The 23,385-nt window shown below is 38.0% G+C and overlaps 1 protein-coding gene across 19 annotated transcripts in view; it reads left to right on the top strand.

The window, feature by feature from the left end:
- Window positions 1–23,385, top strand: part of DLG2 (discs large MAGUK scaffold protein 2) — a 2,041,348-nt gene that overhangs the window by 1,406,197 nt on the left and 611,766 nt on the right. For all 19 annotated transcript variants that reach the window (XM_079928919.1, XM_079928924.1, XM_079928927.1 and 16 more), the window contains one exon: window positions 13,746–13,870. In XM_079928919.1, the coding sequence (XP_079785045.1) occupies window positions 13,746–13,870 (125 nt within the window). The remainder of the gene's footprint in view (window positions 1–13,745; window positions 13,871–23,385) is intronic.

Below are 23,385 nucleotides of genomic sequence, written 5' to 3'. Positions count from 1 at the left end.
TAATATTCCATTGTATATATGTGCCACATCTTCTTTATCCATTCATCTGTCAATGGATACTTGGGTTGATTCCATGTCCTCGTTATTGTAAATAGTGCTGCAATGAACATTGTGGTACATGACACTTTTTGAATTATGGTTTTCTTAGGGTATATGCCTGGTAGTGGGATTGCTGGGTCGTATGGTAGTTCTATTTGTAGTTTTTTTAAGGAACCTCCATACTGTTCTCCATAGTGGCTGTATCAATTTACATTCCCACCAGCAGTGCAAGAGGGTTCCCTTTTCTCCACACCCTCTCCAGCATTTGATGTTTGTAGATTTTTTGATGATGGCCATTCTGACTGGTGTGAGGTGATACCTCATTGCAGTTTTGATCTGCATTTGTGTAATGATTAGTGATGTTGAGCATCCTTTCATGTGTTTGTTGGCAATCTGTATATCTTCTTTGGAGAAATGTCTATCTAGGTCTTCTGCCCATTTTTGGATTACTCCACGTTAAGTGCTTTGTAAGAATTATCTCATAGACTATTTATGACTGCATTTCTTAAACATTTTGGCCTCAGGACCCCTTTTCACCCAAAATTATTGAGAACTCCTATATTGTTTATATGTGTTTTATCTGTCAGTATATATTGTATTAAAGATTAAAACTGAGCACTTAAAAGTATTTATTCATTAATTTATAAGTAACAATAATAAATTCATTACATGCTAACATAAGTAACTTTTTATTAAAAATAACAATATTTTTCAAAGCAAAAAAAGATTAGCAAGAAGACTGGCATTATTTTATATTTTTCAAATCTCTTAACTCTGGCTTAATATAATAAATCTGAATTCTCTTATCTTCATCTATATTTAATCTGTTGTGCAAGTTGTTTTAGTCAAAGTTAATGAGGAAAATGTGATTACTTCACTGATATGAATGCAGAAAGGTGAAATGTTTCTATAACCTTTTCAGGTAACTGTGGGTGTTCTTCTTTGATACTACATCAAAACTTGACAAATCGTAGTTTTTTAAAGATTAGTTTCAAGGTAGAATCTGAAACCATATCAATGAACTTTTTGTACTATGTTATAAAAAAATTATCTATCTTAAGCTTTAAATGGACCTTTTACTCATGTGTGTGTGGGCTTGTAAAATCATGTATTAGTTAAATGGAAAATAATGGTTCACTGAATTATAGAGATCACTCAAATGTTGACTTATTTCATTATACAATACCAAAAAATCCTATTTGTCAGTATTATGACCCATCCCATCAGAAAAGTCTGCTGTGTCTTGGGAAGCTGTCATGCTCATGGTGGTGGATACTTGAAAACTCAAACTTTACAATTGACAAATACTATCAGCTGTTTCCTTGAAAAAACAAACTCACTTCATCAATTTTCCGGAAAGTTTTTGCCAGATACCCAAGACTGAATAATTGAAGTTTGTATTTCAGTCATTTTTTCTCAAGTAAAAATGACAATCAATGAAAATGTGGTTAGTTTAGCTTGCAACTCAAATGATTGCACTTTTTCTTCCTTGGGAAAACCATATGCAATATACAAAAGTACTTTAGGCATACCTCTCATTTCATCAAACAGAATACTATAATGTTATGGACTCGAAAGTAATGATTTTATAAAATTTATAATCTTCACTGCTTCATCAAAGATAATTCTTAAGTAAAACTGACATTTCTTTGTTTTTGTTGTGAATATATGTTTAGTAAAGAAGCCAATGATTACCAGTCCTCTTTGGTACCACTGCCTTGTTTTATTCTAAGGCACCAACAGTTTTACCCACCATTGCTTTTGCACCATCAGTGCAAAGGTAAACATGGTAAGAAAGACAAATAATATCTTGTTATTATGAAAACACTTTTGATCTTGAAGACATTTTGAGTACTGCTAGTTTATAACCAACACAAGAGCTGTTATTATTCCTTTTTTTCAGATGAGGAAGCTATACTTCAGAGAACTTAAAAGAACTGTTGAGGATCACAAGCCAAGAAGTGGTAGAACTAGGATCTGAACACAGCAGGAATGACTCTGGAGCTTGGTTTCTTAATCCGTTCCAAGAGAGTGGTGCCTAATAGGTTATAGCAAGTGCCCATCTCCATCCCTCTTGGCCTAGTCAAGATTGATAGAGATGGGGGTATGGGATGAAGGCTTGTTAAATCAGAGCCACAGTTAGTTATTCCCAAGTTACCACTTCAAAGGAAAGTTACTTTTAAGGGACATAAGTTTTTAGTTGTAGGTTGTAACAAATAAGCACCTAGGGTACTGCCAAGGAGTAGTAAAAAGAAAGAACAAGTGTACACTGCCAGAAAAAGAAAAAAAAAAAAAAAACTCTAGGAATCAGCCTTTTTAAAAAATCCTCATGGTTCAGTAGAGAGTGAAAAGATTGTTTTGTTCAAAGGTTGGTGGTTTTCAAAGATTTGGGATAGAATACAGAAGAAGATCTAAATTGTTGATATGAGAGAAATTGGGAAAAATTATACTTTTGAAATACAGTAAATCAAAAGAAATGGTGTATAAAGTGACCATTCCCAGACACTGGGATTTTGCAGTATCCTGGGCAATAGGAAATGAGGAAATTAGCTAGGCTAGAGGAAGTGGGAATAGAAATAAGAGGATGAAAACAAGAGGTACTCAATAGATAGAATGAACAAAACTTAGCAAATGATGGAGGAGAAGGCCTAGGGAGAGGACGAGCCAAAGATAAATTTGAACTGTCGTGCCACCCCCCACCCTGTTGTCATGTATATGGCACATCTCCCCAACTAGATTTAAGCTCGTTCAGAAATAGAACGACATCTTTTATTTTCTTTTGTTCATAGAATTTGATACAATGTTGAGCACATAGTAGGTACTCAAATACATAAATAGAGAATTAATTAGGTGATTTAACCTTTAGCCCTCTTATATTAAAATCAAGTAACCCCTCTTTAACCCCTTCACCTGACCTTTCCTTATTAGCTCATTCATACAAATTATTTAGAGTATTCTTCAGGATTTTTAAAAAATTTTTATTGAAATACAGTTGATTTACAATGTTGTTTCAGGTGTACAGCAAAGTGATTCAGTTATATATATATATATATATATATATATATATATATTCTTTTTTTACATTCTCTTCCATTATAGGTTATTACAAGATATTTAGCATAGTTCCCTGTGCTATACAGTAGGTCCTTGTTGGTTATCTATTTTATATATAGTACCTTCAGTTTATTTTAACTCAGCAAACATTTACTGAACATTTGCTCTTACCAGGAATTGGATGGCAAATATAGTGTATCCCCTGTCCTCCAGATGCTAAGAATCTAGAGGAAGAAGGACACATATACAAATAACTTTGTGGTCTTAATCACATTATGAATGAAATTGTGTGGAATCACAGAAGAAAGGGCAATCGTGTATGCCTGAGCAGTTGGAGAAAACATCGCAGATAGCATTTGAGGTAAATTTTGGTGTCTGAACAGGAATTCAACAAGAGAAGAAGTATTTCAGGCAGAAGAAGCCCTTCAATTTAGTTCATGCAAGAATGCATTCAGTTCTTTTCATGCATAGGTACTACATGATTCGGGCACAGAAAATGTATAACTCAGTTTTGATGCTTTGGATTGATGCTCACAATAGAATAGGGAAGATAAGCAAGTAAACAATACAATACAATGTGCTGCGTGTAATAGTAAAGTTGTGAACCAAGCACAAAATAATATAGAGAAGAAAATGAAGGAGAAAGTGAGGATCTCCTCTGGGTCAGGCATTTTTTCGTTACATGCTACCAAGGGGCATATAAAGCTACACAGAAGAAAATACAACTTAGTCAAATAGTGAGCAAGTTACAAAATACTGATGCTTAGATCATATCTCTGGCTTGGGGACATATTTTCTTTGGTCTTCACAATGTTGCACAATGTTGCAGTCATGGAATGTGCCTCTCATACTGCCAGTTTGAGGGAGCATAGTTGACTAAGAACATATATATATTTCAATTTAATAATTTTCTAACATTTAAAATTGGTATTTTACTTAAGAAAATTGATTCCTAGCTTCCCTCAGCAGAGAAAAACAATCTCCCAACACTAGGCCCACATTCTAGAGTGCCCACCATCCATAAGAGCTGAATAGTACCTCTTCCCTTTAGATGCGATATATGCTCGATCCCCCCCTTCCCTATTTTATTCCCAACACGAAGACCAGTTGCCATTTAACCACACTCTTGCTGTGTTGTTTTACCTCTCCTGGGTCCGTTTTGCCATCCTATATGTCTTGTCTGCCTTCATTGTCATTTGAGTTTGATATCCATTATTTTGATCACATTCTGCCATGAGAAGGATAGAGTGAAGTGACACAGGCCCGGAAGCCACAGGATCAATGAGGAGAACTAATGAAGTTCTAAGCCGAGCAGTGATGATTGAAATTGAGAGGAGCTGGTTGGATTTGAGGGATCTTTCAAAGAGAGAATTGACAAGTCATGATGTTTAATAAAATGCGGGGACTGGTAGGCAGGTAGGAGTCAAGGATGGCTATCAGATTCCTTGATGTGGTAACTGAGTATTCATATGCTTCCCCATTTCTTTCTTATTTTCTATATATAAACTGTCCTAAACAGATATATGCTTTAATCCTTCATATGCCAGGAAGTTTTCAGAAAACACAAGAAGAGATGTCATTGGAAATAGAAGGCTTAATGGGCATGCAAGAGAGGGACTCCATTGTTAACAGCTTACATTGAAAAAATGATCAAGACGTTAAGAGACAATGGAGGTAGCTGTTGAGAAGTATATATTAGCTTCTAGTGGCATTCAGTTAAATACTGTGGCAGGGTACAAGATAGATGTTCCTTAAACGTTTTGCAGCTGGAGTGTCATTGACAACGTCCTAAATCAGATCTTAAGAACTCACAGCTCAAACACTATATTGGAGCCCAAATTACTCTCCTTGCTTTCTGACTCAATCCATCAAGCCTATTCTTAATTCATCCTATACAAAGTCTTCGAATTAATTGTAGTAAAATGCCACATTTATCATGTCATGCCTTATGAAGAAAACCTAGTTTCTCCAGGAACCTATACTCCTAGGTCTGGTATTCAGAAAACTTTCACGTACACCCTCAAGGAGATGTTATGGGGGCTTGGCACATCTTGTTCCTCTGCTTGGAACCCTTTCAACTGCCACACTGCCTCACATCCTAGTCCTTTTCTCATCTTTACCTTGGGTCTTTCCTCACTCTCACCAAACAATTTTGGCCCTTTTTTTTTCTTTTGTCTATTTTGTCTCTTTCTTTCTTCCAAGGAAACTTCAGTGTCGGCTACAACTGTGACTTGCCCATCACTTTAATACATTCACATGATTTGACATTTATGCACTCCCATGACTATCAATGAGTGTTGCTCCATCTCTGAAATCTTGAACCCTAAAATCCCATCGTGTCCACAGCTTGCCACCCTCTCTTCTGTTCCCAGTTCCCCATAAATCCATCACTTGACCTTGCTATGACCTCAGTCTATCCAGTCTCTGAGCATCCTCCTTGCTTCTCTTCCTTTCCTATCCTTTGTGATTTATATACTCATTCCTTTGAGAGTCAACCACATTTGCTTTTCAAACCTCAGCCCTAAGGCAATCAAACCTTCCCTTTTTGCTGTTCAAGATTACTAAACTCTGTGGGAGAAAATCTCATAATCACGCTGACGATGTCCCACCTCAGTGCTGCTCACCAGACCCCTACCGATCCCAACATGTCTCTCTTGCCTCACAGCTGCAATTCCAACCCTTTACTGCTTTACTTAAGTCTCCACATTCATTCTAGACTTTTCCCTCTAATGTCCTGACATCTAAATATATAGAGCAAAGACATGTCATCAGTCAAGAACTCCTTCAGTTTCCTTCTCCTCTATCTTAAAAGGACCCTATCACTTCTTCCCCCTTAAAATAACACTATAATTTTATCTAAAGGGTGAGACAAAATGGACTTGGTAAAGAAGAAAAGGTATCCCCCTCCCAAGCCTAGGCTGAGTTATGCTATCTTAAAGCAAAGTTTCCTTTGTTCTTTTGCTAGACAAGTTTTACAAATATAATGTGTGTGTGTTTATAATTTATAAGGAAAAATTAATGATGGACTTGTTCAAAATGACAAAAGAAAAAAAGGTCTATAATTCTGATATCTATGAGTATGTCGGTGAACATACTTCCAAATTTTTTCTATGCATATATATTACAAAGCGAGAGCAAAGTTTAAATCCTGTACTGTTTTCTGTTTTCTTTATCTGAAGATGTACTGTAAAGATCTTTTCATCTCATGATACCATTGTATTCCTTGGTATGGCTATAGCACATGTATTTAACCAGTGCCTATGGTAGGACTCAGAGAATCTGTACTCTAGACCCTCTTCTCACTCCTCCTTTGTCAGGATTTGTTTCCCACGCGCTCTCCTTGTCGCCTGTACCTTCAGTCTCCCTTTCCATGGGCTTCTTCCCCCTACGCCACAGACATGCTGAGTCCCCTCCCTGCCATCCTCTAAAATCTTTCTACTACCCTGCCCCCTTCTCATCAGATACTACCATGTATCCCCCCTAAGAACAGAACTCTTTCACAGAAGCAGGAATCTGCCTTCACTATGTCACCCGTTTCCTTCTCATAAAGTTTTTGGTCTACTGTAATCTGGCATTCTCTGTCCACCTGTTTTTGAAACTGCTTCCTCTCTACCATCCCCTTAAAACACTTTCCCCTAAGCAGTTACCAGTCCCCGAATGCAGATCTCCTGATGGCTCCTCTACTCAGCAGCTTCCAGAAAAACACAGTTTAATAAAGCAAACTTTGGGACATCCTAAATGCAACTCCTAGAAGTTGTAACTGAGTGAAAACAGGCATCTCTTATTCCTGGGCTAAGACCTTTAGTCAAAGATACATGGATTGTTAGCATGTTAAGAAGAAAAAAAAAAAAAGGAAAATTTGAGGGGGAAAATTTTTTGTTGTTGTTAATCATAAGCAACAGTAGTTAGGAATGTCTGTGTTACATTCATATGTTTATACCCTAATAGGGGGCCTGGGGCCATTCATCTTTTAATATTGCAGTATGTTGCAGAAAATGGATGAGAGAAAGACTTTGAATGATTTTCAACAGGTAATAACTATGAAAAAGATATCTTTTTATTCTCTGTGACATTCTAGATTTACTGTCTAAAATAAAATTACTTTCAGGAAAATTTAGAAGATTATTTGCCAACTAATAGACCTTTCTATCCAGTGATGTTTTTATCCTGGCCTGTAGCCTACAGAATTCTTTAATTGCTATTATCTGTTTTAACTTTTTAAAAAATATCTTTATTCTACCTACTTATATTGGTCACCTTTCTATAGTATTTGTTGATCAATTGTCAAGTTGTGCACTAATAATTTTCAATCTCAGTGCATGTCAGAAATTTACAGATGGGAGGCTAAGGTATAATTATATACTTGAAAATAACATATATATTATTTTGTAGTATAAATTATAGTAAATAAAAATAAATGTCTTGCTGGAGCAGATATGCAGACAATAGACTTGTTTGACAGTCTTGGCAGGGAGTGAAAAGAAAATATAGATCCTGCTGAAATGAGGGGAATGCACCAGAATCTTGGGGTTGGTAACAGGATATACAAAAATTCAGTGTATCAAAACAGGCCATAGGTGTTGAAAGTTTAAAAAATAGTGTTTGAATCTTCCCTTATCTAGCTTTTATTTACCTAACAATTCTCAATACTACCTACCTAACCATCCCTTCTCCCATATTTAGAATGTGTAATTAAATTATCTTTACCAAGTGAAATAACATATAGTAAAATTGTAGGTTAAAATTCATCAACAAATACTTGTTGAAGGTATGAATGAAAGAATACATTGTCTAACTTCTATTTGCCTTTATTGTCCTCCTATTTGTAAGGACCCTTTTAACAGTGCTGTGTCAAACCAAAGGAAGTGAACTAACATTGACTGATCATCACCCATGTGCCAGGATCTATGCTCTGGTAGCACATATGTCATTTACTTTAATCTTTCTAACAATTCTGTGAAGTAGTTACTATTACGTACATTTTACAGACAAGGAAACTAGACTCAAAGTTAAGAAAGGTACCTAGGGCTTCCTTGGTGGTGCAGTGGTTGAGAGTCCGCCTGCCGATGCAGGGGACACAGGTTCGTGCCCCGGTCCGGGAAGATCCCACATGCCGCAGAGCGGCTGAGCCCGTGAGCCATGGCCGCTGAGCCTGCGTGTCCGAAGCCTGTGCTCCGCAACAGGAGAGGCCACAACAGTGAGACGCCCGTGTACCACCAAAAAAAAAAAAAGAAAAAGAAAGGTACCTAATGTCAAACATCCAGCAAGGGCAAAGCTGGCACTCAAACCCAGGTCTGAATGGTCCCAGTACCTGCTTTTCCATTACAAATTTTTTGAATATTTTTATGATACTGATAGGAGCGGCTTAGACTCTTTTCAAAAACAAAGTTTAATGGTTTATTATTGCTATTGTTTTTATTATTTCCTTACCATCAAATTATTTGTTTAACCCAGAAGAGGCAGTGTGATGTAACAGGGAAAAAATTAGTATTTGGAGCCTAAAAAATCCTGTTTGAATTTGAATTCCACTATTTACTTACTTTCTGTCTTTATGTAAGTTACTTCACTCTTCTCAGCCTCAGGGTTTTTCTTTTCTTTTTATTTGTTTTTGTGTTTTGTTTTTTAATATATAAAAAGGGGAAAATACTGTCTACCAGATAGAGGATTGTAAGAAGCCTAGCTCAGTGTTTAGCATAAAAAGAAAAATGCACTAAACGTTAGTTCCCTTGAGGACATTTTTAGTATTTTACTAAGAACTTTATAACTTAAAAAAAGTCTCCCTTTCAGGTAGTTTGAATTATTACTTAATATTATAATAATAGTAATTATTATAGTTTTACTATTACTAATTAGTAAGTAATAATGTTCTTACTAAAAACAAGTCATTTTTAATATTTTAGTGGTGATCATACTTTAATTAAAATATCATACACTTTTTATTCCTCTCACATTTGTATAATGAACATTTTCTATTGTCATTAAATATCACTACAGTTTTAATGGCTCCAAAATGTTCCCACATTCAAATAGACATACCACAGTATTTTTAACCATTTCTCCATTGTTTGGGTATTTCCGTTTATGAGTTGTTTTCTGTTTTGTTTTGTTTTTAGAAGAAGCATGATACTGCCACAAAGCTTTGAACATAAATCATTGTACACATCTTTGGTTATTTCTTTAGGATAAATTCCTAGAATTGAATTACCAGATTAAATAGTATTTTAAAGTAGGAATTTCTGACAGTCAAAGAAATTCTTTGTCAGTAGGACATTCTATAAATATATATGATTATGATATCACTTTATTTTCCTCTTCTTTTCTGCAACCCCATTTTGGGGGTAATTTTCTGTTAGAGAATAATTTTTTAATGAAAGAGGAGTTTCTGAGGATATTGTATATATATTTGCAACCATCAGTTAAATGGTAAATTGTCTTTTCTTTTTGCTAATTATTTTTTTCTTTCTGAGAGGAGATAGAGTGTAGTACATGAAGGAGAAAGTACAACTTGGCTAGACAATAGGCTTGTGCTCCTGGGGGAGAGTCAGCCAATGTGGAGGACTGGGAACCAGGAGAAAGAATGGTCCCTGCCAGCCACATTCTCAGGCATGGAATCTGCCCAACAACGAAACAGCATCCTACCTGGAACTCTATACAGAGGCTGCCCTCACCAGCATGGCACCTTGCAGTTTCCATTGACTGTGTCAGGTACCAACACTCAGTTAATTAGTCACAATTTTCAGGATCTAAGGGTGTCAGCCAGGGGTCTGCCTGTTCACATGGAAAGATGGGTGCTCAGAGAGAGAGGTTCTGGGGTCTGCCCTTGCGGCTGGCTGGCTCTGGGATAGTTGTCAGGGGACTGGAGAGATTCAGCCATGGAGAAGAGCAGGCAGTAATTTCACTGCTGCTTTTTATCTCTCCCTCTCCGCTGAATGCTGCTGCTGGTAGCAAAGGCCTGAAAGGGACGGCTGGGAGAGAATAATAAGGGGAGGAAGGGAAAGCACTTTAAATAATTTCCTTAGCTGAATTCAGATGAGCCTCTTCTAAGGAACCATGGCGACTGGATAGGCCCAACTTGCAGACTGGTTTTAACTGAAATACAAAAGCTTTTGGGAATCTATGGGACTGGAAACACAGGTCCAGTTATACTGTCTCTACCTACCTCTTTTTTCTTTTTTTTTGGCTGTGCTGCCTGGCTTGCAGGATCTTAGTTCCGCAACCAGGGTTTGAACCTTGGCCCCTGGCAGTGAAAGCACCAAGTCCTAACCACTGGGCTGCCAGAGAATTCTACCTACCTCTTTTTATTGTGGATTCTCTGATTCATCCATTCCTTTTTCATTCATTCCTTTCCTCAGAGTGGATTTGAGGGCAGGGGCATGTAAGTAAATGCCAGAGCCACCATATTCTCCATATGAGAGTCAATTCTAAAAACGATGGTTACATACTGCTAGGTTGTCATCAGAGCTGTTCAAAGGTCTGTGAATTCATACAATAAGTTTTAAAAAATACAGCAGTGACTTACATCCCCCTCTGAAGTTTCCTCTAGCATTCCCTTTTTTTCCTGCTGGCAAGAACCGTTTTCCTGCAAATCTAGCCAGAGATCCAGAAGAATCCTTTGAAGTCATCCAGTTTAACCTCTCAGTAGATGTTTGGATCCCTCATGTTCAGTGTCTAGCCAGCTGCCCACTGAGCGAAGCATCCTCCCTCCCTTGCAAAGCAGCCTATTCCCAACTTGAACAGCTCTTGTCTCATCATTCATCCTTCAGCTAAGCCACAATTTGAATTTCTGGCTTTCCATTTTTATTCTTGGAGCCACAAAGAACAAAATGGCTTCTACTTCTGTATTATATTCCTTAACACATTGTGGACTTTTGTTGGGCCCTTTCTGAGTCTTCCCTTTATAACTTGAATATTCTCAATAAATTGGTCTGTTCATTCATTCATCAAATATTTAATGAACAATACTATGTGCCACACAGGGCACCAAGAAACAAAGATGAATATTGTATAGTTCCTGCCTACTATAAGGTCAGTTTGAAGGAAAGATAGACTCATAAATATATAATGTCAAAATACCACAGTATATGACATAGCTAGGCAGAGAAATTTACAAAAACTCAAAAGAGGAGTGACTTATCCAATGAAGAGGAATTGTGGTGGTCATTTAATATTTCCTGGAGCAGATGCCATCTAAACCATCAAGGGGGAGGTGGGAGATTTCTTGTAGAGAATGCAGAATGAGTAAAGGCCAAGAGATGAGCTATCATGTGTACTGTGCAGGAAAGAGACAGCAGTTCAGTTCAGTGTTCCTGGGGGCTAAAGTATGAAGCTAGAAATAAAGGAGACAGGGTTAAGAGCTAGATCATGAATATTTTTCTCAAATGACAAAGTATTCAGTGCCCTCTCCAAAAATTTTGATATTATCAGGAGAAATCATTGGGATATCTCCCAATCTCTGCTTGCCTCTTTCCCTACCCATATGAATGAAGAAATTGTTATCCCTGAGGTGTCAGCTCTGGTAAGACCAATATACTCTAGTTGATGTTTTTGGAGCTAACCCAAATTACATTGAAAATACTCACCTTCCCCTTATTTCCTTCTAAAACCCAAGATCTTATTCTATAATTTTCTACTGCCTCGTAAGTCACCTAAATACTGTCTTGGTGGCTATAGACCTGACACTGTGGTTGAGGTTATACAGTGAAAATGTACTGATCACCAAACACCAAACTATCACTGTCTTTTCTGCTCTGCCTTGAATTCCATGAAGGCAGAAATCACCTGGTCTTAATCACCTGGCCTTAGCTTCAAGGCAGTCATGTAGAAGATATTCATATAACACCAATGCAGTCATCTGGTGTCAATAGGTAATTAAAACCAAAAATGGATTCACATACATTCTGCTCTGAAGAACCTAATGATCAAGGCACATCTCATCCAATTTTCCTTCTTGCTTTCTTCATTCTAGCCTCATCGTCTGTTTCTTGGACCTGGCATACCCGTCCTTACGTCAGGGATTTTACATATGTTCTTCCCTCTGCCTGGAACATTCTGTCCTCCTCTCCAACTCCCACCTTGACCCACTTAAAAGTAACTAAGTGCTCGTCACCTTCAGGAAGAGTCCCTATGTGTGGCTCTCCTGTTAGCCACTCTTACACTCTGCACTTGCCTTTCGTATGACTCATAAACTGAAACGTTCACCGCTGTAGCTCCAGGGCTTAGTCCAGTGCCAGGCACAAAGCTGGTGTTGAATAAATATTAAACAAATTCATTATTTGACTACTGCTAAGTAATATCTCTGTTCAAAGAACACTGGAATTTTTCAAAGAAAACAGAATTAGAAAGAAGTCAGAAGTACAAAGACGAGATTTTAGTGGCTGTGGTTGAATTATTAACTTCAATCTTTCAACGTATAATTGTGAAACCCACCCTCTGAAATTCAGTTTTATTAATTCAGTCAATAAAAATTGCTAAGCATTACCTTGACATTTGCAGTGGTGGTATAACTGTCAAGTTATACTTGATCTTATCTTAACATTGAACTTTTCTCACTGAGTGCCCTAATTAATTTTTCTGGATTAACTACTAAATTCTTATTCCTCATCTCTTTTTACCCAAGAGCAAAATTGAATCAAATGATCATAAATTTAGCAACCTATATTTGTTGTAAGAGTATATAGAGAAATTAAATATCCAGTGACAAGGGACTGGTTAAACAAATGACCTGAGTGAAATATTATTTAGTCATTTAAATGGATAATTATAAAGACTATCTAGCTGTATGGAGATGGCTTAAAATATACTGTGGATTAGAAAAAAAATAGAATATAGTATGGAAACATAATGTAGCCATGGAGATGGAGATTTTAAAAGCATATGAAAATAAAAAATAAGACGGTTTGTGAATTTGGGAGAGATGTTTAATTATGTATTACATACAAATTTTAGAGGGCTATATGTACATTGGATGTCAATTACTATAGTCTACAGGAGTAAGTATGAAAGCTATATTAGAGTATAAACTATTCAAATTTACATGCTGCAACAATAATGCATTCCTTGTCTGTATCTACAGCACATTAAAACCTGTTTATTACTGAAAAGTGTCTCACATTTGCTATGACTCTAGAAGAGGTCCCTGCCTTCTGAAGTCAAAGTTCCTTATTAATAGGAAAACACGTTTCTTTGCTGGATAAATAGTATTAGAGCAACAATACCAGAAATAGCAGAATGAAAACACCTAAATTTCACTACTCTATCAAATCAAATGTTTTTCACGTGACTCATTTCCTTCCATTCTTTTTCGTATGTGTGTATAATTTTTACAATGGACACTAATGATTTTTTACATTTTCTCATATTACACAGTTTGTAAGCATTTATTTCCTACTTCATAATGATCATTTTAATTGCTAATAAAGGAAGCATTTCTTAGAAGCAAAAATATAAGGCCCTTGAATTGTTGCAATGCAGGGACAAACCTGAGTATTGTTCCTGACCTTCCTTTGTCTGCTGACAGTGCACTTTATAGCTTTGCATACAAGGCTGTTATCACCTGATTTCCATTTGAGTAGTAAGATGATAACGCAGAGTACAAGGGGAACTAGGTTTAGGTGACAGCCACATCATTTAATGTCTGCTTATTGTTTCTACAGGGGAATTCTGGCCTGGGATTCAGTATTGCTGGAGGGACAGATAATCCCCACATTGGAGATGACCCTGGCATATTTATTACGAAGATTATACCTGGAGGTGCTGCAGCAGAGGATGGCAGACTCAGGTAAAGATCTGAAATGTTAGAATTATTTGGAAAGTAAATCTGCCACATCAATGAGACGTACTTGTGCCTTTGCAGAGTAATAATTCTCCAAAAGTTCTGTACTTGAAAGAGAAGACTGTCAAAGCAAGCTTTCTGTAATGACCTTCCCGATCTCTTATTACTTACTGAATTTCAGCTAGTATTTAATTTGTGTTTGTTGATGGCTACCACATTCAACATTGAGCCAGGCAGTGTGAGGAAGGGATACAGATGTATCTTCTGTTCCACGAGGCCTTCAGTCTGATTGGAAAGAAGAATGCTATGAGCTGATGGGCAAATAATAAAAAGTGTAGAGAACAATATATTGTAACTATTGTAGTGTTAGCAAAGAAATTCCATGTCATGCACCTTGTGTGTGTTCATGGATTTGGCAAACATTTCTAAGGGCTTTCTGTAGGAGTTTGGATGGAAAGAGTCTGAAAAGCTATTCTGTAAGAAGATTCCAGTCTGAGTCTTAAAAAAATAATTTATTAACCCCACAAACCTGAATGAGAACACAGAGGGAGAAGAATCAAGTGGTCCCAGGAAAGAAAGAAATCACGTGTCTTGGATGAAAAACACCAGGTGAGGTTCTGTAGCTGGAGTGGAGCCAGATCTTGCTCAGGATAGAATAGTGGTGGCTTGAGCCAGGGACCCTCTCTTTAAAGAACTAAAGATTATTTGACAAAATAAAAGAGTCACCCACATGGGGCTCTTGGTAAATAATATAAAATTCTATCAGAGATCAAAACAGTAGCTAGGGGCTTCCCTGGTGGCACAGTGGTTGAGAATCTGCCTGCCAACGCAGGGGACACAGAGTTGAGCCCTCGACCGGGAAGATCCCACATGCCGAGGAGCAACTAAGCCCATGCGCCACAACTACTGAGCCTGTGCTCTAGAGCCTGCAAGCCACAACTACTGAGCCCACGTGCCACAACTAGTGAAGCCCGTGCACCTAGAGTCTGTGCTCCACAACAAGAGAAGCCACCGCAGTAAGTCCATGCACCACAGTGGAGAGTAGCCCCCACTCGCCGCAACTAGAGAAAGCCCGCGCGCAGCAACAAAGACCCAACACAGCCAAAAATAAATAAATAAAACACTAGCTAAAGGAATTGTAGATTGAACAATTAGGAGAGATTTCCTTGGGGAGAAAAGCATGTCCCAATGTTATTTTAGCACCTCTACTAGATTGTAAATCTCCTCAGGCCAAGCAGTTATATTATAGATGTGAATCCATAAATTCTTGCTGAATGAATGAGAGAGTTTTTGAATGAATGAATGAGTGAATAAAATGAGAAGAGAAAGGAAGGTAAATTAATGAGTGGGGAGAGAGGGTAGCACAGGCCAAGGCCTGTAGGTAAGAATGGTTTTAGCTTGCATGGAGCCGCACTGAAAACTGTGACCTAAGTGGCAGAAATGTAAGCTTTGTAGCCCTTCCTCAGTCTGCTTTTTTAAGCATAAAGAAGCTAGCTTACTGGTTTTGTATAAAGCAGCCAAGGACACTTCTTCCCTATCCAACTGTTCCGATGCAGTGATTACTTTGGACAGCTGCATCATTGCAGCTTGTGGAGGAAAATCACGCTTTTTTTTCAGGTACATCGGCATCCCCTATCAACAAGAAAAGAAATAAGTGACGTTCCCGCAGGAAACACATGCTTTTTGAATAGAATTTTCAGGCTGAATTGACTAAATTAATTTCTGGGTGAGGGAATGTCCATGCTGCAGAGTGAGAGATTAGAACTAGATGCTGTGTAATTCTAGGACTCATGGTGGGGATAGTGATTGCTAATACTGGACCCTGGAGAAGCTCCATTTTAAAAGTTTAGAAATAAAGTTGTTAAAGGAAACTTCAGAAAAGTGGGCCACAATCATTATTTCATCCCACTCTTTACCTAGAAGTAGGGGAACTTTCGCCTCAGCCAAACTTTGGCCCTAAGCTTCAGATAAAATAAACTTCATGTTATGTGCTTATTCTACAATTAAGAATGGAAAATGGCATCTCTTAGAGTACCACCACTCTTTGCTCATGCCTACGGAGATAAAAGGAGGTTCTGCTGTGTTGGGAGCATCATTCAATAGTTGTAAAGAGAATAATCATGATGACAGCTAACATTTTTTGAGCTTTCATCATGTGTGGAGCATTGGGCTAAGATAGATAGGTAGGTAGGTAGGTTGGTAGGTGGGTGGATGGTTGGATGGATGGATACATAGATTGATTGACAGATAGGTTGATAATATAAATAGAGATGTAGGTACACACAGACACACAATCTTCTATACACTTACCACAGCCATATGAGGCAGGTACAGTTATTATGGCCATAATAATACGGACTCAGGAAATTAAGAATTAAACATCTTAAGAAGATCACCCGTCTAACTTTGAATACATTCCAAAATCGAGTCCTGTATATCGCTTAAGTACTCTCTAAACTCTAATTCAATGGGAGAATCCCCTACCTCATGTGGTCCTGGCCTGAAAAGTCCCAAAGATAAAGTTTTTCACAATGGAAATGCGCAACTCTGAACAATTACAAAGTTTGCTATTTTTCTACTGAGCCACAGTTGTTTTTATTATGAACTCTACCCTCTGGTCTTCGTTCTGGCTTCCTGGAGCCAGGGCCGTGGCCTATGACTGTATATGTGAATTTTGCCTGGTGAGGTTGTGCAGTGAATGACCTGAAAAGCTCTGAACAGTGGTCCTAACAGGAGCAACCCTATACCAACTCCCCAATCCGCATCACAGCCTTGTGCCTGTGTGAAGACAGCTCTGGTGGGGGTCTCCAGTTCTTTGTGATAGATCCTTGCTACTACCACTGAGACTGTTTCCCACCCTACTCCTTCCTGCCATGAACTTGAATGGTTTGGGGACATCTAAGAGTTCAGGAATAACACTAGTTGAAAATCTGGCAGCGTGACATTAAGATAGATTTCAGAATTTAGCAATTTATCTGGTTCAAAGCCTACTTTTTACAGATGGGAAAGCTGAGGTTCAGACGAGTGATTTATCCTGAGGCATAAGTCATTTGGGAGGTCTGTTTTAACTAGACTCCAAATGTCTTTTTTTTTAACTTTTTATTTTATATTGGAGTATAGTTGACTAGCAATGCTGTGATAGTTTCAGGTGGACCTCAAAGTGATTCAGTTATAGATGTACATGTATCTATTCTTTTTCAAATTCTTTCCCATTTAGGTTGTTACAAAATATTGAGCAGAGTTCCCTGTGCCATACAGTAGGTCCTTGTTGGTTATCCATTTTAAACATAGCAGTGTATACCTGTCAATCCCAAACTCCCTAAATATCCGTTCTCCTGACCCTTCCCACCTGGTAACCATAAGTTCATTCTCTAAGTCTGTGAGTCTGTTTCTGTTTTGTAAATAAGTTCATTTGTATCATTTCTTTTTCGATTCCACATATAAGCGATACCATACAATACCATACGATATTTCTCTTTCTCTGTCTGACTTGCATCACTCAGTATGACAATCTCTAGGTCCGTCCATGTTGCTGCAAGCATTATTTCATTCTTTTTAGTGTCTGAGTAATATTGCACTGTATATATGTGCCACATCTTCTTTATCCATTCCTCTGTCGATGGACATTTAGGTTGCTTCCATGTCTTGGCTATTGTAAACAGTGCCGCAATGAACATTGGGGTGCATGTATCCTTTCGGACCCTTAGACTCCAAATGTCTTGACTCAAGTAATTAATGATCTAAGGTAGTGTTAAGTGGCAGTAACACCTAAGCCTACCTAAGTCTTTTCTCAGTGTAATGGGAACACTCTTTGAAGCTGGACTAACAATGTGTGAGGAGTGCTTTCTATTTCACCATTGGTCCTTGTGAACATGGAATCAGCAAATAACAATGAACTCTGGAAAGATGTAGGTTCTGATGCCTGTATACTAACATAGTTGATTTTGGAAAGATTAAACTCTTTTGGTTGCTGTTTTCTTATCTATAAAGTGATGACAATTATACCTTTTCTGAGGATTCAGTGAGATAACCTAAGTCCCTAGCTATGCCAAGAATATAGTACATGCTCAGTAAATTTTAGTAATGTTTCCCCCTTTTCTTTACCAGCCCTCTCTACCTCTCAGTGGTCTTTCCTCTTCTATTGCTTCCATTCCTTCTTCTTTTTCTCTCCTCTCTTCCCTTCCACCTTTCTTTCAGTTCCCGTTCATCCTCTAGGGCCTTCCCTAAGCTTCCTGTTCCTATCTTTTCACATGCCCTATTCTCTTGATCATAACATGAAATTAAAACCCATTTAGAAAAAGGTATGGTACTAAAAAAGGTTCTGTGTTTCTATTCTCAAGTTTGTAATACAGTCAACTGAATCTGCTATGTTTCCCTTACTTAAAAACTAAGCCCACAAACTAAACATAGTTTTGTTTTGTTTTGTTTTTTTAACTTGACAAATTCTTTGGTGCTGTGAGGTAGGAACTTGTAAAAATTTTTCTGATGTATCCGTCACATTATAAATTATACTTTTGACAGTTAAATAATACTAAACTTGAAAGAGAAGCTGAGGCCAGAAAAGTGAGGTGTTGGGTCTGCTCCAAGGAGAGTAGTAATCTGGACTTTTCAGTGGATATATAATAATCAGGTCAATAATAATAATAGCAAGGACAACATAGTACTTCAGTGTGCCAAGTACTTTTCTGACACATTAACTCATTTAAAGTGTATAACAACTTGACGAGACCTATACTTTTATTACTCCCTCTTTTCAGGTAAGAAAATCAAGGAACTGAGATAAGAGGTTAAGTAACTTAGCAAGATTGTACGGCTAGTAAATGTTAGAGCAGACTTTGAACATAGGCAGTCTGCGTCTAATGTCCATGTATTTATGTTCTAAGTTACACTGCAGGGGGAAAAAGAATGACATTTAAAAGACACATTGTGGTAGGCAGTATTCTAAAAATGCCACACCTCATGATTCCACACCCTAACCCATAGAACCTGTGACTTTAATGAGCTGTCACTCCTGTGATTTTGTTACAGTGCATGGCATAGTTGACCTAAGATAGGGAGAATATTCAGGTGAGCCTGATCTAATCACATGAGCCCTAAAAGTAGAGAGCTTTCTCTGGCTGGTGGCGGAAGAGGAAGTCAAAGAGGTTCAAAATCTGTGAAGTACTCGGCACTGTTCCTGGTTTGAAGATGGAGGAGGCCATGTGAGAAAGTACAAGGTTGGACTCTAGGAGCACACAGAGGCCTCTGGCTGATAGCTAACAAGGAAGCGGGGACCTCCATCTTACAACTGCAAGGACCTGTGTCTTACCACAACCTTATAAGCTGGGAAGAAGACCCACAGCTCCAGATGAGAATGTAGTTGGTTTACACTTGGATTTCAGCCTTGTGAGAACCTGAGCAGAGATTCCAGCCACACTGTGTCAGACTTCTGACTTATACAGATAGTGAGCTAATAAATAGGTCTTGTTTTTGGTTTTGGGGTTTTTTTTTTAATTTATTTATTTTATTTATTTTTGGCTGTTTTTTAATTTATTTATTTTATTTATTATTTATTTTTGGCTGCATTGGGTCTTCATTGCTGCGTGCGAGCTCTCTCTAGTTGCGGTGAGCAGGGGCCACTCTTCGTTGCGGTGCGTGGGCTTCAGTAGTTGTGGCTCGCAGGCTCCAGAGCACAGGCTCGGTAGTTGTGGTGCACGGGCTTAGTTGCTCCGCGGCATGTGGGATCCTCCCGGACCAGGGCTCGAACCCGTGTCCCCTGCATTGGCAGGCGGACTCTCAACCACTGCACCGCCAGGGGAGTCCCTAGGTCTTGTTTTAAGCTGCTAAATTTGTGGTAATTTTGTAAGGAGCAACAAAACATTAATATCTACATTATTCGAGGAGTTCTGAGTTCATTATGAAAAGTCTTCCTGTATGTGCTCCATCACACCCAATATAAAGCAAGTGTGTAGGTTTAAGACACAGATAAGGTGAGAGGTGACTTTCTCCTTAATTAGATCAGACTCCAAACTGAACTCAAGTCCCAGTGTTTGCCCCAGAAGAGAGATATAGGAGAAAGAACATACTATTTGGAGTAGAGGACCTGGGTTTCAACTTCTCCTTTCTAGCTAAGTGACCTTGGACCTCTTTTTTTTTTTTTTTTTTTTTCCTTGGACCTCTTTTTAAGCTCTCTGTGCTCCAGTTCCCTTACTGGTAAATTGTAAGTAGGCGCATATATATCAGGAAGCTGTAATGCATTGCTTTAAACTGCAACTGCTCTGGTAACTTGTCAGGGAGCAATAAAAAGCTAATATGGACTCTATGGCATTTTGGACCCTAATATTCACTTAGGCTGAGGTGCAGACTGGCTTGTCTCTGCCAGCACTACCACACTCTGATCTTCAGAAACACTGATCAGGCCTCATGGCTGGGCTCAGGCCCTTCACACACCTGGAGGCAAGATGTGAAAAGCAATCAGAAACAAGGGGTGGATCAAGGTCAGAAATAGGGAAGAAACCAGTCCCTCAAGGTGAGGGACAGCAGATACAGAGATTAGCTAAAATACACTGTTATATCTGACGGCTGGGGATGTTAGTCTGGGCTGGAGTGGAGGGTGAGAGCCCGAAGCTATAAGGAAAATGTGAGATGAAGGCTAAGTTAAAAGGCAAGGCAAGGGCTTCCCTGGTGGCGCAGCAGTTGAGGGTCCGCCTGCCGACGCAGGGGACACGGGTTCGTGCCCCGGTCCGGGAAGATCCCACATGCCGTGAAGCGGCTGGGCCCGTCAGCCATGACTGCTGAGCCTGTGCGTCTGGAGTCTGTGCTCCTCAACGGGAGAGGCCACAACAGTGAGAGGCCCACGTACTGGGAAAAAAAAAAAAAAAAGGCAAGAGAGCATATGAGGGTTTAAATGAATTCCTTTGGCTAGTGATCCTTTTCCTGTGCAACTTCTTTTTCTTGTGTATATTATATAAAATTCAGAAAAGTAGATAAAAATTAAACAAAACACAACACATTCATGTTTACACTAAATAGTCAATAAGTATTAACATTTTTGTACACTTATTTCTGGAAATTTTTTTGCTATTTTACTTATTTTTAGTTTAGATCACACTGTATATAATATTTAGCATTTGTTTAATTTCACATAACTTTATTTCATAAACCTTTCCCCATATCATTTTTTTAAAAGCCTTATACATATTTTAATTGCTGTTTAATAATACATTTACTGTTTACATTGTTAGGAGTTTAGGTTGTTTTCAGTTTTTCCACATTTTAAATAACTGGCAGTCTATTGGAAGACATTGCTGACTCTCTCATAAATTCCTTAGGATATATTTGTAGCAGTAGAACTTCTGCACCAAAAGGTATGAACATTCTAAAGAATTTTGATACATATTGCTAAATTTCCTTCCAGAAGGACTGTACCAAATTTTACTTCTACCACTGATGTTAGGGAGGGACTATTTTACAATATGTCATCAGCATTTCATGTGCCTGAATGCATATGATTTTAGGCTGTTTACCAAGGCAAACAATGGTATATTTCCTTGCTTTGCTTTGCATTTATTTGATTAACAGAAAGATTGAACTTTTAAAAAACTGTAACAAGTCATTTGTATTATTTCTTCTAGAAGTTGTCATTAAATTTTGATAACATTACCTATCTTTAAAGTTAGAACATTTTTGAAAGAGCATTAGGTTTTCTTCCAGAACAAAATAGGTATATGTCCATGCTTTGAAGAATGGTTTCGATTTCGACTTTTGTATCTGAACCATAAAAATGCCCTCTGTGTGGCTTCAAGTCTCAGGATTGCTGAGCACCAATATTGATCTGTCATCCTGGGGAAGAGCTATCCCATGACAGCCTCCGCTTGGCAAAGCAGCAATGACATTTTACACAACAGTGCGTTTATTAAACCCATCCACAGCACAAAAGCAGCATGTAGTGGCAGGCAGAAGAGATGGCTACTTGCCAATTTCCTGACAAGTGACACAATTTAATCTCTTAGCCCTCAGCACAATCATTTCTACTCCCAGACAAGATGGAAAAAAACCCCAAAAAACAAGTTTTCTTTAAGTTCATTACTTCATTTGTTCCTTCTGTGTCTGTTTACAAGTAAGGTTGGCTTTGTCCTTATAAAAGCCATATATGTTGATTTCAAATAAGAATGCTATTGTTCATACTGAGGCTTGACTATACTGACTGAAGTCGAGAGGTAAAGGACAAATGTTTCAAGAACACAACCTCTGTGTATAAATTACAACATCATCCTTTGGCTGTCATACGGCAATTCATGCTTTTGATTTTTCATTAATTCATACCCATTAACTCACTAGTAATTTTTAAATAATAACATGAGGAAAAGAGAGGCAAAGGGGAAGAACAGAGGGAGAAAAAGGAAAAGGAAGAAGAAGAAGAAACACTGGTGATCATCAGAAGGTGAAGACATCATATAACTTAGAAATGGAGAAGGCAAACCTAAATTAAAATTTTTTCTGTGCCAATGAGAAGCACTGAGCAGTGGAAGGGGAGCAACTTTCAAGCATCACAGTCTGAAACTTACTCCCAAGACTCACTTTCAGACTGTTTAAGGAAATAAAAGATTTCCAGTAAGTGAAACAGCATAAGAGATTGCTAATTCCATAGAATACCTCTCCACATTGAACTTGCATTAGTTTGGATGGTGGGAAACAAAAACCTTGAGTTACCAAGTCCAGCATGTCAACTTCCACCAAATGTGTGACTCTTGCACCAAATGACTACAATAATGCTAAATCTTTCATTCAAAGGCAAAGACTCTCCATGTCTTCAAAGCCGTGTGAACTTTTCTCTCATTATCGTTTTGAGGCAAAAGCAGCACAAAAGCCCAACCATTGCCCTGAACAAGAACATTTTCATGAGAAGGAAGATTTCATTATGCAGTGCAAATTATACCAGCACTCTCCTTAGAAAAAAAGTATGATTGGGATCTCAGTGGACTCATAGATTATTTCCTTCCATCTCTGCCCACAGAATGAAAAGGGGTACGATGGAACAGTCCTCTGTCCTTTGATTTCCTCTATCAATATTATCAGCCCAAAAGAAAAAAAAAAAAAAAAAATTATCAGCCCTAAATATGCTGACAACCTGTTTAGACAAGAAAAAAATCAATTAGCACGTAGTTCCATAGTGACTGGTAATAACAAGTCCTCGACAATTTAGAACTACACAGGAAAATTTCTAAACAAGAATAATAATTTCAGCTACATATCTGGTAGTATGCCAAGTATACAGGTGCAGTCTTTCACAGCTAGAAAGGCATATCCAACAGTTTTCTGATTTTCGTCAACTGTTACATAATCTAATCAAATAAATCTCTCTATGGGTTAAATGAAATAGCTTTTTAGCAAACATGCCTCCTCTTTTTTAACAAATTGTGCCAAGACTCCTGAATATCCACACTCAAAAGAATTAAGTTGGGCTTTACCTCATACCATACACAAAAATTAACTAAATGTGAATCATAGACCTAAATGTAAGAGCTAAACTTATAAACTCT

The sequence above is a fragment of the Stenella coeruleoalba genome, assembly GCF_951394435.1.
Source record: "Stenella coeruleoalba genome assembly, chromosome: 8".
Taxonomy (NCBI): Eukaryota; Metazoa; Chordata; class Mammalia; order Artiodactyla; family Delphinidae; genus Stenella; species Stenella coeruleoalba.
This window is presented reverse-complemented; position numbering and strand designations above follow the sequence as displayed.